This window comes from Pristis pectinata, chromosome 1 (assembly GCF_009764475.1).
Source record: "Pristis pectinata isolate sPriPec2 chromosome 1, sPriPec2.1.pri, whole genome shotgun sequence".
NCBI lineage: Eukaryota > Metazoa > Chordata > Chondrichthyes > Rhinopristiformes > Pristidae > Pristis > Pristis pectinata.
In genome coordinates this window covers 80,236,216-80,255,418 of record NC_067405.1, presented here as the reverse complement: position 1 = coordinate 80,255,418, position 19,203 = coordinate 80,236,216, and the positions used below count along the sequence as shown (strand labels likewise).

At 44.8% G+C, this 19,203-nt stretch overlaps 1 protein-coding gene across 2 annotated transcripts in view; it reads right to left on the bottom strand.

Moving 5' to 3' along the window:
• lss (lanosterol synthase (2,3-oxidosqualene-lanosterol cyclase)) overlaps positions 1 to 19,203 on the bottom strand; it is an 85,762-nt gene that overhangs the window by 47,619 nt on the left and 18,940 nt on the right. For both annotated transcript variants that reach the window (XM_052027275.1, XM_052027284.1), the window contains exons 7-12: positions 15,718 to 15,853; positions 14,666 to 14,774; positions 9,200 to 9,318; positions 5,672 to 5,769; positions 3,411 to 3,438; positions 2,505 to 2,561 (exon numbers count right to left, since the gene is read on the bottom strand). In XM_052027275.1, coding sequence (XP_051883235.1) covers positions 2,505 to 2,561; positions 3,411 to 3,438; positions 5,672 to 5,769; positions 9,200 to 9,318; positions 14,666 to 14,774; positions 15,718 to 15,853 — 547 coding nt within the window. The remainder of the gene's footprint in view (positions 1 to 2,504; positions 2,562 to 3,410; positions 3,439 to 5,671; positions 5,770 to 9,199; positions 9,319 to 14,665; positions 14,775 to 15,717; positions 15,854 to 19,203) is intronic.

Sequence of the window (19,203 nt, the reverse complement as noted above, 5' to 3'; positions counted from 1 at the left end):
ATATACCTGCCCAAGTGTCTTTTAAAAGTTGTAATTGCACCCAGCTCCACAGCTTCCTCTGACAGCTAGTTCCATATACACACCACCCCCTGTTTGAAAACGTTTCCTCTCAGGTCCCCTTTAAATCTTAAACCTGTGTGTTCTTTCTGCTCCATCTAATAGAACAGAAAAGGAACCAGCATCAGGATACACAAGTGCCCGTTACGTTACAAAGCTGCTCATTCAGCAGATGGAGTATTCAGACATCTGAAAGATTCCAGTTAAGATCAGGACTTCATTCAGGATATCTTTTAATAGTGAATTCATGATTTTCCAAAGGAAGGGATAAAAATATCAAGACGTCATGACTGTACTCCACTGGACTCCATGAGACACTGAGACTCTATTTACCCAATCTAGAAATCCCAAACCTAGAAAGAAGTACTCAGAACATCCACTCAGTCTAATGTTGGAACACACAGCACCGGCACAGCAGACAGCAGAGGCTGATTACTGGGTTTACTGTTGCAATGTGAAGATGATTCAGGGTTGGATTTTGATCATCCAAAAATGAGTTGGGGTCAGAGGTTAAAATGTAAAAATCCCAACCCTAAGCTGACCATGTTCAGGTTAAGCAGATGTACAGGGCAGAAGATGGGCAACCAATCGGTGCCAAGCGGCAGTGTAATGATGTGAATATTTTGATGTGGATGGCCTCCTCTGATTTAGCCTGCTTTTTTGGGTTCAATAGACCCAAGAAAGCCAATGTCAAAGAAAGGTAGGTGGGCACAAATTCAGGGAGAGGGATCTCTCTGCAATGTAGATGCTTGCCAATGTAAGCAAGCCCAGCCAACATTCCTCCCGAGGTTGGGTATCAGAGCATCTCATCCTCTACCCCACCCCACCCCACCAGGACCAGAATCCCATGCCCAATTCTCAACTTGTGGTGAATCAGCTGATTTCACTCGGGTTATTCAGCGTCCCCACACCACAGGAGTTGGGGAGCATTTGCGGAATGGATGTAGGAATTTCAGGCCAAATGACTAGTCTTTCCTAGTGATAACTGGTCCATACAAAAGTTAGCTTTGGTATCTGGTGCACCTTTACATCTGACAGTCACAATTTTACAAAACATTGGTTAGGCCACACTTGAATATTATGTGAGCTGTAGTCACCACACTATAGGAAGGATGTGATCGCACTGGACAGTCACAGCCCAGAAACAGGCCCTTTGGCCCACTGAGTTCTGCACTAACCAGTAACCACCCATTTACAATAATTCTATGTTAATTCCAGTTTTACTCTCAACAACTCCTTCCCAGGTCCCACCCCTCACCTACACTTGGGGCAATTTACAACAGACAATTAACCCACTGACCCGCACGTCTTTGGGAATGCGGGATGAGACCGGAGCCCGTGGGGGGATCCCACGCAGTCACAGAGAGAACGTGCAAAACTCCTCACAGACAGGACCCAAGGTCAGGATTGGACTTGGGTCCCTGGCGCTGTGAGGCAGCAGCTCTACCACTGCACTAATGTGTCATCAACAGTCTCCAAGTCAACAACAGCAGCGCCACCAGGTGAACCCAATGGAAGTCGAGACTCCCGTTACACTTTGGGTGAATTTTCTTGTCCTTATATTTCCTCTAGTCCTTTTCAGCAATTCATTTCAATCCTCGTTCCCGAATTATCAACTGTCCTCTCCTGCCTGTTCACTCTGTCCATGCCCCTCATGGTTTTGTACACCTCAACTAAGTCTTCCCTTGGCCTCCGTTGTCCCAAAGTAAAGGATTCCAGCTGTGACAGCCTCCCTTCATACCTGTAACCCATCAGCCCTGGCAATGGTTTTGTACCTCCTCCCCTCCCTCAGAACCAACTGCGGTGCCTCAAACGTAGCTGCTTTCTTCCGGGGCCATCCCCTCCAATGGTATTCCTGCTGGAGAGGAGAACGACTACGGGGGGCGGGGGGAGATGGAGGAGGAGATTCACTGGGATGTTGCCTGGACTGGAGCGTTTCAGTTGTAAGAAGAGATTGGATGAGCTGGGTTTGTTTCCCCTGGAGCAACAGAGGCCAAGGGGTGACCTGATAGAGGTGTATAAAACTATGAGAGACACAGGTAGGGTAGGTAGTAATAATCGTTTTCCCACGATGGTGCGGCGGGTTCAATATGAATAGGTTCAAGGTGAGAGGGAGGTGGCTTAGGAGGGATCAGATGGGTAAGAATTTCCACACAGACAGTGGCTGATATCTGGAACACACTGCCAGTTACAATCACAACACTTAAGAGGCATCTAGACAGGTAGTTGAAAAGTCAAAACACAGAAGGCTACAGATCGAATGCAGGCAAATAGGATTAGTATAGATAGCTACAACGGTTGGTATGGACGTGGTGGGCTGAAGGGCCCGTTTCTGTGCTCTATGAGCTCACGCTCAACAATCTGTTCCACCTAGGATGACAAATTCTCACCACTCAACCCCCCCAAATTTCGGTGCTCACTGGTCTGTGGTAGCCCTGGTTACTCACCTCGAGGAAGGCCTGGACTGCAAATGCTGTATCCCATAACTGGGATCCATTGGTACCCTGGGCAGAGATAGAGATTTCAGAGTGAGTCTGTGAATACCCAATGCCCCTTCCATTGACTGTATGCTTGGTATCTAGGTGTCATTACAAACAGCTTCTCTTGCCACTTCAGTCAGTATTGGATTGGCCAGTAGCCCTCAAACTGAAGTTCAAGTGCTTTTACTGCAGTCCACGATCAAAATACAATTTCTACTTTTTTTTTGCATAGCATGCGCAACATGGGAAACAATCCAAAATTACAGGAGATGCTTATGAGAAGTAGATGCCACAAGGAATTTAGGTATCCAATTATTCTTGCAAAGTAATCAAACCCACGAAAGTGGTAACCAATTTAGTTACGACCCAAGTAAACCCAGTGAACGAACACCATTGCTGCTCCAGTTTCACTCCCCTACAAACCGCTTGGAATCTGGTGCTCTCAGCCATCCCTCCTGCTACACCTCCTGATGGGCAGAGATCACGAAGCATGATCTTCGACTGGTAGCAGGACAACAGCAAGTGATAACAAATAAAATATCACGCGATACCTTATTGCAAGCATACCAGTGTGAGCATAAACTGCTCTGTAACAGAATGAAGCCTCAAGGCATTTCACGCAAGGACAAAACTACTGACAGAAGTGGAAATTGGTGCTCTGTTTCAAAACAACCCCAGCAAACACTCAGATGTCAAAAGTGAAATGCACTGTTACACTACAGATGGGGAAGTGCAGTATCTGTTTAATTTGTACTTACTTTCCAACCAAATGGCCACAGGTCCCAGAAAATGCACAGGGTGCACTAATGAAATCCCAAATGACAATGACATTTATAATAATGCACTGATGAATTTGAAAAGAAAAGTCTTTACCTGCATCTTCAGTCCATCAAGGCCAAGCCTGTCAATTGAATTTGAAGCTGGAGTTAACAAGAAGTTGTTTGGATGCTCAGGGAGGTGCGCTGCATCATCAACACCATACTCCAAGCTCACTGTGTTAACCTCAACACATCACTGATAGAGTCAAAGAGTTATACAGCGTGGAAACAGGTCCTTTGGTTCAACAGGTCCATGCCAACCATAATTCCCATCTAAGCTCGTCCCATCTGCCTGAGATTGGCCCTTATCCCTCTAAACCTTTCCTATCCATGTACCTGCCTTCTACATGTTGTTAATATACCTGCTTCAACCACTACCTCTGGCAGCTCATTCTTTATATGGACCACTGGGTGAGAAAGTTGCCCCCTAGGTTCCTATTAAATGTCTCCCCTCTAACAATTGATTCGCCAACCCTGGGAAACAGACAGTGTGCATCCACCCTATCCATCGACTGATGCCACAATAGTAATTAGTAAGGAAATTAACTATGTTGCACACTTCTTGCCCCATTCAGACCTTGGCATCTCAACACCAGCAGGTAGTGCTGGCGAGTTTGGTGTGAAGGCTGGAAGGGAATGAAGTTGTCAATATAATCACCAACACAGCCCTCACAACAGAGTGACACAACCCACCAGCATGAACCCAGCACAGTGTAGACATTTAATTTACAAATTTGTTCCCAGCTTTGGCTGGTACTGCAACACTAGGGAGGGACTAGTGGAGAAGTTCCCTTGATGTGCCTCATTGCAATAGTGATCCCACATTGATATTTGATTCAGTCACTCAACAGTTCCAGTAAAGTCAATCCAGTACATTTGGCCCTTGTACAGTGTTGGTTTCTGAGCATCTCAAAGTAAGGAATACAAACAGAGCAACATTGCTGCAGTGCCACACTCTACTAGAGGTAGATTGGCTCCCAGCCAGGTAAATCCTAACGTCTTCTGAGAGAGGAGAGGGCGTTGTCAGGGCTGAGGGTTTATCAGTATGAGGAGAGCCCATCTCTGCTGGGGTTATTTACTTCAGAACAAAGGAGGCCAAGGGGAGATTTACTTGAGATGTATAAAGTGATGAGGGGCATGGACAGAGTGAACAGGAAGGGCAGGGCAATCTGTAACTGGGGGGCGGGGGGGGGTGGATTTGAGTTAATTGGTGAAAAGGATTTGAGTGAATTTGAGGTCAAGAAAATTCACCCAAAGGGCAGTAAGAATCTCAACGTCAATGTCTTCTTTCAGGAGTGGAGACAAACCCTCATCACATTGAAGTCAAAGTCGAGTTTATTGCCATATGTACGTATTGCCATATGCCGTACGCACAGGTGCAACGAAAAACTTACTTCCAGCAGCATCACAGGCACATAGCATCATTTAAAGCAGCATTTAAGATAAGATTTCTTTATTAGTCACATGTACATTGAAACACACAGTGAAATGCATCTTTTGCATAGAATTTAAAATGTACCCAGATGAACACCTGAAGTGCTACAAAAGCCTAATCTGGGAAGCAATTTTATTTTGGTTGGCAAGGATTTTATTTGAATCAATGATTTATCCTGTTGCATAGGGTATTGTTTAACAAAAGATTTTATAGCACGTTACAACAGCAGTGCTATGTGCCTGTGATGCCAATGTAAATAAGTTTTTCATTGCACCTTGTACTTGTGCATATGACAATAAACTTGACTTTGACTTTGCTGTTGTATTCAGACATGATCAGCCTTTGTTTCAGATCTATCCTCATCCTCACCTCACCTGTAAAGAAGTGTGCAAGAAACTGAACAGCTGTTTAATATGCAAAAGTAACGTAATTTTGTTTTGGGGTATTATTCTTGTGGAAGCAATCTAAATAAACTTACTTCTTAACGATGAAAACAATGTGATACCAAAGAAAGGGCAAAGATCTTTACAAGTACTGGACTTTCAAAGTCAGATCTGCCTATTATGTGAATGTCAAAGCTTCTAATTCTCCTAACAACTCTCTTACAATCTTTCAGTCCATGCCTTCTAATTACTGAATTATAAGGCAACTGAAAGAACTCCTCATCAATGCCCTCAATGTTTTTAAACAAAGTAATCAGGGGGAACAGTATTACACCATGAATAGGCACGACACTGATAAAACGAATAGCTTAGATCAACTGAAACACAAGTCAACAGATGGATTACTGATTGGTAGGTTTGATTCTACCCCATTCTCAACTCAAACTCAGCTGGTTTTTCTGCAATCTCACCCCAAAGTAATTTCAAGAGACGACTTACCAGAGATAGTCTGGGATACGAGAAACATGTTCCTGGAAAGCAGGGGACTCGTGACCCTCCTTATGCCAGCGTACTAACATATTGATAGTTTTGGAGATCTGCAGGACACATAGAATCATGAAAAATAGGAAGGAAAGAGGTTCTCACTGGAAGTGACCCTGTCCACATAGCTTCAAGTGACCTCCTCTACAGCAAGGACACTGAGCACAGTAGCTGTCACCATCTCAACTTCACTTCCAAGAAGGGAATTGTTTCCCACATAATAGAACATAGAACAATTACAGCACAATTCAGGCCCTTCGACCCACAAAGCTGTGCCGAACATGTCTCTACCCTAGAAATTACTAGGCTTATACATAGCCCTCTATTTTACTCAGCTCCATATACCGATCTAACAGTCTCTTGAAAGACCCTAACGTATCAGCCTCTACCACAATTTCCGGCAGCCCATTCCACGCACTCACCACTGCCTGAGTAATAAACTTACCCCTGACATCTCCTCTATATCTACTCCCCAGCACCTTAAACCTATGTCCTCTTGTGGCCATCAATTCAGCCCTGGGGAAAAGCCTCTGACTATCTACCCAATCAATACCTCTCATCATCTTATACACCTCTATCGGGTCCCCCCCTCATCCTCCATCTCTCCAAGGAGAAAAGGCTGAGTTCCCTCAACCTCCTTTCATAAGGCATGCTCCGCATTCCAGGCAGCAGCCTTGTAAGTCTCCTCTGCACCCTCTCTATGGCTTCCACATCTTTCCTGTAGTGAGGCGACCAGAACTGAGCACAGCACTCCAAGTGGGATCTGACCAGGGACCTATATAGCTTCAACAATACACAGCTCCTAAATTCAATTCCCCGATTGATGAAGGACAATACACCATATGCCTTCTTAACCACAGAGTCAACCTGCACTGCCACTTTGAGCGTCCTATGGTCTTGGACCCCAAGATCCCTCTGATCCTCCACACTGCCAAGAGTCCTACCATTAAGACTATATTCCGCCAACATATTTGACCTACCAAAGTGAACCACTTCACACATATCTGGGTTGAACTGCATCTGCCACTTCTCAGCCCAACTCTGCACCCTATCTATGTCCCTCTGTAACCTCTGACAGCCCTCCAAACTATCCACAACACCCCCAACCTCATGTCATCCGCAAACTTACTAACCCACCCCTCCACTTCCTCATCCAGGTCATTTATAAAAATCACAAAGAGTAAAGGTCCCAGTACAGACCACTGAGGTACACCACTGGTCACCGACTTCCACTCAGAATACAACCCCTCAACAACCACTCTTTGCCTTCTGTGCGCCAGCTAGTTCTGGATCCACACTGCAATGTCCCCTTGGATCCCATGTCTCTTCACCTTCTCCATAAGCCTCGCATGGGGTACCTTATCAAACGCTTTGCTGAAATCCATATACACTACACCTACTGCTCTCCCTTCATCAATGTGCTTAGTCACATCGTCAAAAAATTCAATCAGGCTTGTAAGGCAGGACCTGCTCTTAACAAAGCCATGCTGACTATCCCTAATTATATTATACCTCTCCAAATGTTCATAAATCCTGCCTCTCAGGATCTTCTCCATCAGTTTACCAACCACTGAGGTAAGACTTACCGGTCTATAATTTCCTGAGCTATCCCTACTCCCCTTCTTGAATAAGGGAACAACATCCGCAACCCTCCAATCTTTCAGAACCTCTCCCATCTCCATGGACGACACAAAGATCATCGTCAGAGGTTCCGCAATCTCCTCCCTCACCTCCCACAGCAACCTGGGGTACATCTCATCCGGTCCCGGCGACTTATCTAACTTGATGCTTTCCAAAAGTTTCAGCACCGCCTCTTTTCTAATATCTACATGCTCAAGCTTTTCAAGCCACTGCAAGCCCCCACTACAATCACCCAGATCTTTTTCCGTGGTGAATACTGACATAAATTATTCATTAAGTATGCACATTGTGTGTACATTAATCATAATGCACACACAATGTGCAAAGGATGATCCACATTCAGTTTTTCTGCGTGAATGCTTTGTATTTTTTAAACATGTTTTCCTTGGTGCCAAAGCCCACTCTTGTAGGGGTGATTTGCTCCCTGTGAATCAGAATGAATTTTTATACAAGTATTATGAGAGGGTACACGAAATCTAAAGACACTGGTTGTTGGCTTATTGTGTACCTCTCTGGTTCTCTTCCTCTCTCAGATTTTGGGGAGGAGTTGAACAAATGCTCTCAGACCATGGCTCATGCTAGAAATTACTCGCAGACAAGGGTGAGTAAGAATGCTAGAGACTTCAGTTTCTCTGTTAAATATACTTAGAAATAGAAATAAACAACAAACACATTACTTTGCTACCTCTGTGGACGGGCACATGAGGGGGAGCACATTTCCTGGGAATGCAGAAGAGGCCAGTGCATGTGGTGCCTCACCTAAAACCAACCAATGTGAACCAGAGGCCTTTGTTACTGCAGAACACCAAAGTACAATTGCAGGATCCAACTTGCAGGGTGCTTGCTATTGAGCAGCAGAGTCCCCATGTTCATTAAAGTTACACCAATATTTGCTTTTCATGATGGAAATATTTATCAACTTATTGCAAGGATTTTCTTAATTGCATTCAAATATAACAAGTTACAATACTTAGCTGTGGTAACTCATTTACATTATTCAGTAACATAGACACATGGATTGTTAAATTTATGAAGTACACTGTAAATATGCTCTTAGCAAATTAATAAAATTAGGTTGCTATCGAAATTGCAGCCACCTGTCACAAATTAACATTAAAAAATACAGAGCTTACGACTTCAAGTGCAAATGAACTTGTTTTGTCAAACATTTGCCACTTCTTGGTGTATGGGTAACAAAAGATTTTCAACATATTTTGAACATTAATTCCCAGAATGACAGAATAGAACATAACACTCCAGTGGGTGCCGAACTGGGGGTTTAACCATTTAGTACAACTCCTTTGTTTTTGAAGTCTATTACTTATAATGCCAAGGATCCTGCATGCTGTCAAACAGCTTTCAAAACTCTTGAGAGCCACAAACAAGGGGACAGTTACAAAATAAGAGGCTGATCAATTAAAACTGAGGTGCGTAGAAATTTCTTCTCTCTGGGTAATGAATCTCTGGAATTCTCTGTCTCCAAGGATGGTGGAGGCTAGATTGTTGGATCTATTTAAGGTGGAGACAGAGAAATATTTGAAAGATTAAGGAATTAAGGGTTATGGAGAATTGGCACAGAAGAGAAGTGGAGGCCAGCATAGATTGGAAGTGATCCTATCGAATGGTGGGGCAGGCTTGAGGGGCCTGGTGCCCTACTGCTGTTTCCTAGTATCCTTTATTTGTACTTCGCACGTTTTCCCACATTCCTTTCAGCTTGCTTACTTGATTAACACAGAAAACCAACATTACAAAACTAAACCTACAAAATGTGTTTAGCACCAACAGGGACCAAAAGGTGTCACCAATACTGTATACATCAAGCAAACATTTTAAGTTAACACGTACCGGCCCAATACTAATGCACTTTGTGAATCTGTCATCTGCCATGATGTGGTCATAGAGCTCTGTTACTGCCCGCTTCCTCAGGGTTGTGCTGTGGTAATCCTCGTACACATTCAGTAAAGCTGTAAAAGCCCAAATTCAGCAACGCATCACCTCAGATGCAACACAATAAAAGCCTGTGGTACAGCAGAATGATACACATACATCCAGGTCCACGTCAAAAGGGCATGAGGCTCCACATAATAGGATACTCTGCTCATCGGCTTTCAGGAGGGAGAAGTGAGAAGGAACCTAGAAACATCAATGCAGGTTGTTTTTAAGTAGTGTTTTGACTTTTAGTTTTCAATTAAAGGTTCCTCAGCAGCTGACAGACATACATTCGAACAGAAAGAGTCCTTTACACGTGCGATCCAAGTCAGACTGAAAGTTCAACAACTGAAGGCAGAGGGCTGCACTCTGTCGACCAAAGATCTGTCCTTGAGGGTTTTTTTGTTAATTTTCAAGATCTGGGCATCGCTGGCAAGGCCAGCATTTATTGCCCATCCCTTCAGGTGGTGGGGAGCAACCTTCTTGAACCACTGCAGTCTTTCTGGTGAAGGTACTCCTTACTGCTAATAGGGAAGGAACTCCGGGATTTAGATCCAGATAAGATGAAGGACTAGGAATAGTCAGCATGGTATGTGACTTGGAGGGAATCTGGTGGTGGTGCTCTCATGTACCTGCTGCCCTTGGCCTTCTTGGTGACAGAGGTGGTGTGCTTGGGAGGTGCTGTCAGAGCATCCTGAGCCAGTAACTGCAGTGCTTTTTTGTTACACCTGAACTCGAGAGGGCTCAATGTCCTTGTGGGCAGGTTTGCTAGAGCTGTTGGGGCGGGTTTAAACTAGGTTGGCAGGGGGATGGGGAACCAGAATGTTAGGTCAGATGATGGAGCACTTGGTGTAAAGGTAGATGCGATGTGCAGAGAGACAGTGGAGGATAGGCAGTGGACTGGGCATAAATGCAGTCAATTGGGTGGGTTGAGATGTGTTTACTTTAATGCAAGAAGTATTAAAGGTGATGAGCATGGATCAGCACGTGGAATTACGATGTTGTGGCCATTACAGAGACTTGGTTGTTGCAAGGGCAGGATTGGCGGCTTCATGTTCTGGGGTTTAGATGTTTCAAAAGAGATAGGGAAGGGGGTAAAAAGGGGAGGGGGGTGGTATTGTTAATCAGGGATAGTATCACAGCTGCAAAAAGGGAGGATGTCATGGAGGTCTACTGAGTCAGTGTGGGTGGAAGTTAGAAACAGGAAGGGAGAAATCACTCCATTGGGACTATTCTTTGGGCCCCCTAATAGCCACCAGGACACTGAAGAACAGATAAGTATGCAGATTTTGGAAAGGTGCAAAAAACAACGGGGTTTTTGTCATGGGAGACTTCAACTTCCCTAATATTGATTGGCACCTCCTTAGTGGAAAAGGTTTAGATAGGGCAGATTTTATTCGGTGTGTCCAGGAAGGATTCCTGACACAGTATGTGGACACGTTGACTAGAGGAGAGGCCATACTGGATCTAGTACTAGGCAGTGAACCTGGTCAGGTGACAGACCTGTTGGTGGGTGAGCATTTCAGAGATAGTGACCACATCTCCCTGACCTTTAGCATAGCCATGGACAAGGATCAGGGCAGACGATACATTAATTGGGAGAGGGTTAATTACGACAGTATTAGATAGGAACTTGGGAGCGTAAATTGGGAATAGATGCTCTCAGGGAAATGCATAGCAGAAATGTAGAGGCTGTTTAGGGACCACTTGCATGGGGTTTTGGATAGGTTTGTCATATTGAGACAGGGAGAGGATTGTGTGGTAAAAGAACCATGGTTGACAAGAGAGGTGAAATATTTAGTCAATAGGAAGATGGAAGCATACTTGAGCTTTGGGAAGCAAAAATCAGGCAGGGCTCTTGAGAATTAGGTAGCCAGGTAGGAGCTTAAGAAGGGACTTAGGAGAGCTAGAAGGTCTTGGCGAGAGGGATTAAGAAAAATCCCAAGGCATTCTACATGTAAGTGAGGAACAGGAGAATGACTATGGTGAGGGTAGGACCCCTCAGGGATAAAGAGGGAAATGTGTGCTTGGAGGTGGAGGAAGTAGGAGAGGTCTTAAATGAATACTTTGCTTCAGTGCTCACTAGGGAGGGGGACTTTGACAAATGTGAGGTCAGCATAGAACAGGCTAATGTGCTGGAGCATGTGGAGGTTAAGAAAGAGGTATTGTTGGAGCTTCTGAAAAACATTAGGATAGATAAGTCCCTGGAACCAGATGGGATATACCCCAGGCTACTATGGGAGGAGAGGGAAGAGATTGCTGGGGCGATGACGATGATATTTACATCCTCCCTGGCCACAGGAGTGGTACCAGAGGCTTGAAGGATGGCTAATGTTGTTCCCTTGTTCAAGAAAGGTAATAGGGATAATCCTGGGAATTATAGACCAGTCAGTCTTACGTCAAGCTATTAGAGAGGATCCTTCAGAACAGGATTTACAAGCATTGGGAGAAGCATAGTCTTATTGGGGATAGTCAGCAGGCTCTGTGGGGGGCAGGTGATGTCTCATGAGCCTAAGTGAGTTTTTCAAGGAGGTGATAAAACAAACTGATGAAGGTAGACCAGTGGATGTGGTGTATATGGACTTCAGTAAGGCGTTTAACAAGGTTCCCCATGGAAGGCTCATCCAGAAAGTCATGAGGCATGGGATCCATGGAGACTTGGCTGAGTGGATTCGGAATTTGCTTGGCCACAGAAGGCAGGGGGTGGTAGTAGATGGGGAGTATTCTGCCTGGAGGTTGGTGACCAGTGGTGTTCCATAGGGACCCCTGCTCTTTGTGATTTTTATAAATGACTTGGATGAGGAAGTGGAGGGATGGGTTGGTAAGTTTGCAGATGACATAAAGGTTGGAGGTGTCGTGGATAGTGTAGAAGGTTGTTGTAGGTTACAACGGGATATAGACAGGATGCAGAGTTGGGTGGAGAAGTGGCAGATGGAGATCAATCTGGACAAGTGTGAAGTGATGCACTTTGGAAGATCAAAATTGAAGGCAAAATACAAGGTTAATGGAAGGATTCTTAGTAGTGTGGAGGAACAGAGGGATCTTGGGGTCCAAGTCCATAGATCCCTCAAAGTTGCCATGTAAGTCGATAGGGTGGTTAAGGCAGCATATGGTGCGCTGGCCTTCATTAGTCAGGGGACTGAGTTCAATAGCCACAACGTAATGTTGCCACTCTATAAAATTTTGGTTGGACCACACCTAGAGTATTGTGTTCAATTCTGGTCCCCTCATTACAGGAAGGATGTGGAAGCTTTAGAGAAGGTGCAGAGGAGATTCATCAGGATGCTGCCTGGATTAGAGAACATGTCTTATGAAGAAAGGTTGAGCGAGTGAGCTAGGGCTTCTCTCTTTGGAGCGACATAAGATGAGAGGTGACTTGATAGAGGTGTATAAGATTACGAGAGGCACAGACAGAGTGGACAGCCAGCACTGTTATTCCAGGTCAGCAATGGCCAATACCAGAGGACATCAGTTTAAGGTCAGAGAAGGAAAGTTTAGGGGAGATATCAGAGGTAGTGTTTTTTTTACACAGAGAGTGGTGGGTGCCTGGAATTGCCTGCTGGGGGTGGTGGTGGAGGCTGATACAACAGGGACATTTATAAGACTCTGAGATAGGCACATGGATGTAAGAAAAATCAAGGTTATGGGCTGTATAGAAGGGTTAGATTGATCATAGAGTAAGTTTAAATAGGTTGACACAACATTGTGGGCTGAAGGGCCTGTACTGTGCTGTACTATGTCCTATGAAACTTCATCCAGATTTTACCACTCACTTACACAGGAGGCAATTAAATAGTGGCCAAGAAACCTGCCAACCCAAACGTTTTTGGGATGTTGGAATAAACCAGAGCACCCGGGTTAAACCACACCATCACCAGGAGAACGTGCAAACTCTACACAGACAGCACCGGAGATCAGGATGGAAGCCGGGTCACTGGAGCTGCGAGGTTTTTAGTGCCGGTAATCAGACATGCCAATGAGTTGCAGGGTTGGAATAGAATATTGGAATCTGCAGAAGAAGATGTGGGAGGAGGTAGGAGCAGATATACTGCTGGTGGGATGACTTGTCCTTGGCATTGACTGCTTTTTCCTTCTACCACATTATTCTGCCTATTTTAATTACTATCCATCTCTCTTCCACTGCTCACTCCCCCCCCCCCCACACCTTTTATCTCATTGTTCTTCGTCTATTGTTAACACAATGGTGTTATTGAATCATCTCCTTGCCCTCACCCAAGCACTGCAGAGGTTATTCGACTTTCTTCCCCCATGTGGTTTATTTATCCCTTTGCTTCAGACTGTTCTTTTAAAATTCAGTTCAGCAACATCTTCCAAACCAAAGGAAGGAATCGTGACCTGAATGTCAGAGCCTCTCACCCCACAGATGCCAGTTAACTAGGTGTCCAGTTCCAGTCTTTTCAGCCTCGGATTGAGAGGCTCGTGTACTGGCTGACATCAGGCAAGGCAGATGTACAGGTGTTAGAACCGATGTCAGCATCTCAGGGAAAGGATCAACAAGCGGCCCGGCCTGCACAACTCTGATGCCCCAGGTAAACCAACAGCTCAGACGTTACAGTTCAAGGAAGTGGGAACACACAACAGTGGGCCTTCTCACCATTCTGCCACCCAATGAATTTTAATTTAACAAAATTTCACCAGTTTCAGTCTCAAAAGCTCCCTTGTCCTGCCATACACCAACTTTAGGGGATGGGGGTTCAAGATTCCCACCACACCTTGTGTGGAGTGCTCCCGACCTGCCAGATCCAAGGTGCCCTTGTTCTGCACTCCTCCATTTGGGCAGATTGTTTCCCTTTACCCTATCAAATCCTCTAATCATCTTCAATACTCCAATTAGATCACCCTGACAACTCGAGCATTCAAGGGAGTGCAAGTCTTGTCAATGCAATCTGTTTATATAATCTATCCATTTGGCAGCACTGTAACTCTGGGGAATCTGCATTGCACCCACTCCAGGGGTTACACATCCTGAGGTGCAGTGCTCAGAGTTGAAGACCGTGCTTCAGACGGGGTCTCACCAGAGCCTTCTGTAACAAGATGACTTGCACCCATACTACCTTACTGAAGTAAAAGCCACCGTTCAATTAGCTCTTTAGATAACTCAGCCTTTGTGAGTTGTTCAGTGGCCAAGTTAAGTCATAATGGTAGATTTCTATTTCTGTTCAAGAATAATCAAAGGACAAGTTACTGAAGCACTTCTCCAGGATATTACCTCACCACAGAAGTAAAGAAAAGAAAGATCAGAACAGAATTTCTTTTCATAGGCAACATTAAAAACAAAAATTGAACACTGGTGGTGTTCCCTAAAAATAAAGGCAAGCATAAAACACTTTCACGTTGCAAAATTGAAGGGATTCTTTGTACCGTATGCCGCAGTGAGGAGCCTGCTGTGGGGTGTGTACAGGTCACAGGCTGCCACATTGTTTCGCTGGGCAGGCCAGTCAATGGTCCCGTATTCCTCAACATAGAGCTCCTGGAATAAGATAAGTTAGAATTTTTAAATGGTTAGATGTCCTCACCAGGGTCAATATCAAAGTTTCTGGTGAACGAGAGACAGCAATAGAACAACACACAATATGTAATCACAAAGAAGGCACACCAGTGGCTCTACTTCGTTATGAGTTTGAGGATATTCTGTATGTCACCAAAGCCTCTTGCAAATTTCTATAGATGTACACTGAGGAGCATTCTGACTGGTTGCATCACTGCCTGGTACGGAGGCTCCAATGCACAGGGTCGCAAGAGGCTGCAGAGGGCTGCAGACTCAGCTAGCTCCATCACAGGCACAACCCTCCCTGCCACCGAGGACATCTTCAAGAGGCGGTGCCTCAGGAAGGCAGCATCTATCACTAAAGACCCTCAGCATCCGGGCCATGCCCTCTTTTCGTTCCCATCAGGGAGGAGGTACAGGAGCCTGAAGAGCCACACTCAACGATTCAGTAACAGCTTCTTCCCCTCTGCCATCAGATTTCTGAACAGTCCATGAACACTACTTCATTGTTCCTTTTATTTTGCACTACTTATTTATTTTTGTAATTTATAGTAATTTTAGGTCGTTGCACTGTACTGCTGCTGCAAAACAACAAATTTTGCGTCATCGAAGACGGTGATAATAAATCTGATTCTGATGACTATCATTGCCATATTCAATTCAATAGATTCCATGAGTACATTATCTTCATAAGTTATGGCTGAGGTTGGCATTCCTGCCAATAAAACAATAGGATACTGTGCCTCCAGTCTTACATTCACAACTCCTGAGGGTTTAACGACTTACTCCCATTCAGTTTAACCAGAGGCGCTCCTGTTCAAATGTTAAGCTCAGATACAGAAACTGTTCAATAAAAGCCCCCTGGAGCACAAATACAGACTCTCCGCACATGTGGGGAGGGGACGTTGTAGGCGTCTGACTGTACCTGGCGCAGGCTGAGGATTAACTCGTCCTCCTGTGCTGTGAGCCGCTTGGCATAGCAGTAACTCATGGGGAGGTAGACTTGTCGACAGTGACACCACAAGGTGGAGGGGTGAGCTGGCACCCATCGAGGAAAGAGCCTAGAACACAGGCAAGCTCAGATACAAGTCCAGCATTTTAAACATGCATGTAAAACATAGAAACATACAGCACAGGAACAGGCCCTTCGGTCCACCATGTCTGTGCTGACCATGATGCCAAATTAAACTTACCCCATCTACCTGCACATGGTCTGTAAACTCTCCATTCCCTGCCTGTTCACGTATCTGTTTAAATTCCCCTTAAGTACTGCCATTGTACCTGCCTCCACCACTTCCCCTGGCAGCGCACCCCAGGCACCCACCACTCTCTGTGCAAAACACTTACCTCCCAAACCTCCTTTAAACTTTCCCCCTCTCACGTTAAATCCATGCCCTCTGGTATTTGGCATGTCCACTCTTGGGAGAAAAAATGATTCTATCTACCCTCTCCGTGCCTCTCATAGTTTTATAAACTTCTACCAGGTTTCCTCTCAGCCTCCGACACTCCAGAGAAAGCAATCCAAATTTTTCCTACCTCTCCTTACAGTTAACCACTCCACAGCCTTCCCATAGTGTGGTGGCCAGGACTGCACACAGTACTCCAAGTGTGGCCAAACCTAAGCTTTACACAGCTGCAACACAACTTCCTCACTTTTATACTCAGCACCCTGACAGAGGAAGGCAAGCATGCCGCACTCCTTCTTTACCACCCTGTCCACTTTCAGGGAGCCATGGACTTGCATCCCAAGATCCTACTGTACGTCAATGCTCTTAGGGTTCTGCCATTTACTGTATACTTTCTTCTTACATTTGACCCCCCCAAAATACACTTGTCCGGATTAAATTCTATTTGCAATTGCTCTGCCTAAATTTCTAACTGATCTACATCCTGCTGTAACCTTTCACAACCTTCCTCGCAATCCAGAATTTCACCAATTTTGCAACTCATCTGCAAACTTCTAATCAGACCACCTACATTTTCACACAAGTCTTTAATATATAATCACAGAGATCCCAGCACTGATTTTTGGGGAACACCACTGGTCACAGACTTCCAGTCAGTAAAACACCCTTTTGCCACTACCTTCTGTCTTCTATGGCCAAGCCAATTTTGGATCCAATTTACCAACTCACTGTGGCTCCCATTTGACTTAATCTTCTGGACAGCCTACCATGAGAGATCTTGTCAAATGTTTTACTAAAGTCCACATAGACAATATTCACTACCCTACTCTCAATCATTAGAATAACACTATATTCTGCATTCCGTTATTGCTTGTCCTTTCGTACTACCTTGATGTACTTATGCATGGAATGATCTCTCTAGATGGCATGCAAATGAAGCTTTTTACTCAATCTCTGTACACATGACAATAATAAACTCATTATTTTCTCAAAAACTCAATCAAATTTGTGAGACAGGACCTCCTCCTCACCAAGCCATGCTGACTATCCGTAGTCAGTCCGTGCTTTTCCAAATGCGGGCAAATCATGTCCCTAAGGATCTTCTCCAGAAATCTCCCTACCACTGATGTCATACAGCATGGAAGCAGGCCCTTCGGCTCAACTCATCCATGCTGACTGAGAAAGTGCCCATGCACTCTCACTCCAACAGCTGCCACCTGGGCGGGGGACCCTAGCTACACTCTCCATTCTTGGGTTGGGAGTGCTGGGTCATTCAGTTGCTGCTAGCTGGTATCCGTTAACTCGGTGCCCAGAGGAAGTTGAAGATGGTATTTTCTGTTCTCTGTGACCACACTTGTCCACAAAGTCATGAAACTTGAATCAAGCTGTGAAGACAAATAGAAACAAACGTGTCCTTCCAGCACTCCAGTCCCTCACCAGGTCAGTGATGGGATAGTACAGCGTAGAAACAGGCCCTTCGGCCCACCACATCCAGCTGATCTTGCTGCCCATCAATGCTAACCCCATTTGTCCACACTACAGTGTGGACAAACTGTCAACTTCTCTTTCATTATGGATAATTCTAGATCTATGCCTACCCCCAATCATTTGTCGACAAGCTAAGACAATTTTCTCTTTAAAACCTTCCATGAATTTGTAAAGGTGTTAGATTTGTTCTTGACAATGGGCTGGATCAGCCTGGACCTGGCTGGTTGCCTGGAGTTGCTTCTCCCAGATGTAGAGGGTTAAGTGAGTTGTCCCTCAGTGCCAGGGAGGCAGGTAGTATCTGGGAATAACTCTGCCTCAGGATGAAGTCCCACCCCAGGATACTTTGACACTTAAAGCTCACCAATGTCAGAAAGAGGCTTTTTAAACAATCTTCAATCTCAGTCAGAGATATTTAAAAATTATTTGAATAGATTTTATGACTGAAGAAGTATTTTTGTTAAATAAATAAAAATAGTCAGCTAAAAAAACCACAAATGATTAAAACAATAAATGGAAACTGAGTTAAGAGTTTACCCTTAACCCAGTGGGATCAGTGGCCTTGTTCCTGCACACGCCCTGCTGGAGTAAAGCTGAGGGCCAGACAGGAACGGGCTCTGGATCCCCTCAACTGTCCCAACAGGGAGTGGACAGTCTGACTCACCAGCACCTGACTTGCTGGACATCCCAGACTCCCTGGTTTGATCGTACAAACCTGAGACTGCCTGAGGCATGATCTGAAGAAATGCCCTCATTCGTCACCTTCCCAACAATCTAGAATAATACAAATAGCCTAATCATCATTTTTAGGCTGGTAATCCAGACAGCTGGACTGATAATATTACCAGAGATTCAAAACTTCCAAAGAATGCAGGCTCAGGTCCAACAAGAAAGCTGTAGAATTTGAATTCAGATTTTTAAAAAAATGCCAAGCCCCACCCACCTTTTTCCATCTCAGCTCGATGAGATCAGCCTTTCCAAGTTTCCATGATTTCATCCTTCCTCATGGACTCAATTTTCCCAGAACTGGTGCAAGACTGAGTGACCTGGCATTGAAACTTATGGTTATCCCCAGCATGATTCCCACTGTTCTGGGAACCACACAATGTGAAGCACACAAGTGACTTTTTCCATTTCAGTCTCCTTCATCCTCTTATTGTATCCTCAACACTTCTCCATGTGATTGTCAGGGAGACTGTTACCCCCTTCACCTTGCACAGTAAAAATTAAAATGAAATATTTATCACGGCTGTTCCTTCATTCTCAAAATTACAATATGGTTTCTATCTCCTTTTATGTCTGCATTTTTACATCTTGCATGCAGTTGAAAGCCTTTTTTCCTGTAATTTTTTTCTTGGGTTAACTGTCTAGCTTTCTCATACTCCCATCCCAGGATCAGTCTCGCGAACTTTTACTGAACTCCCTCCAGATCAAGAATATCTTCCCTCGGGTAAGGAGACTAAAGCTACACACACTACTCAAGGTGCGGTCTCACCAAGGCAGTGCACAATTACACCAAG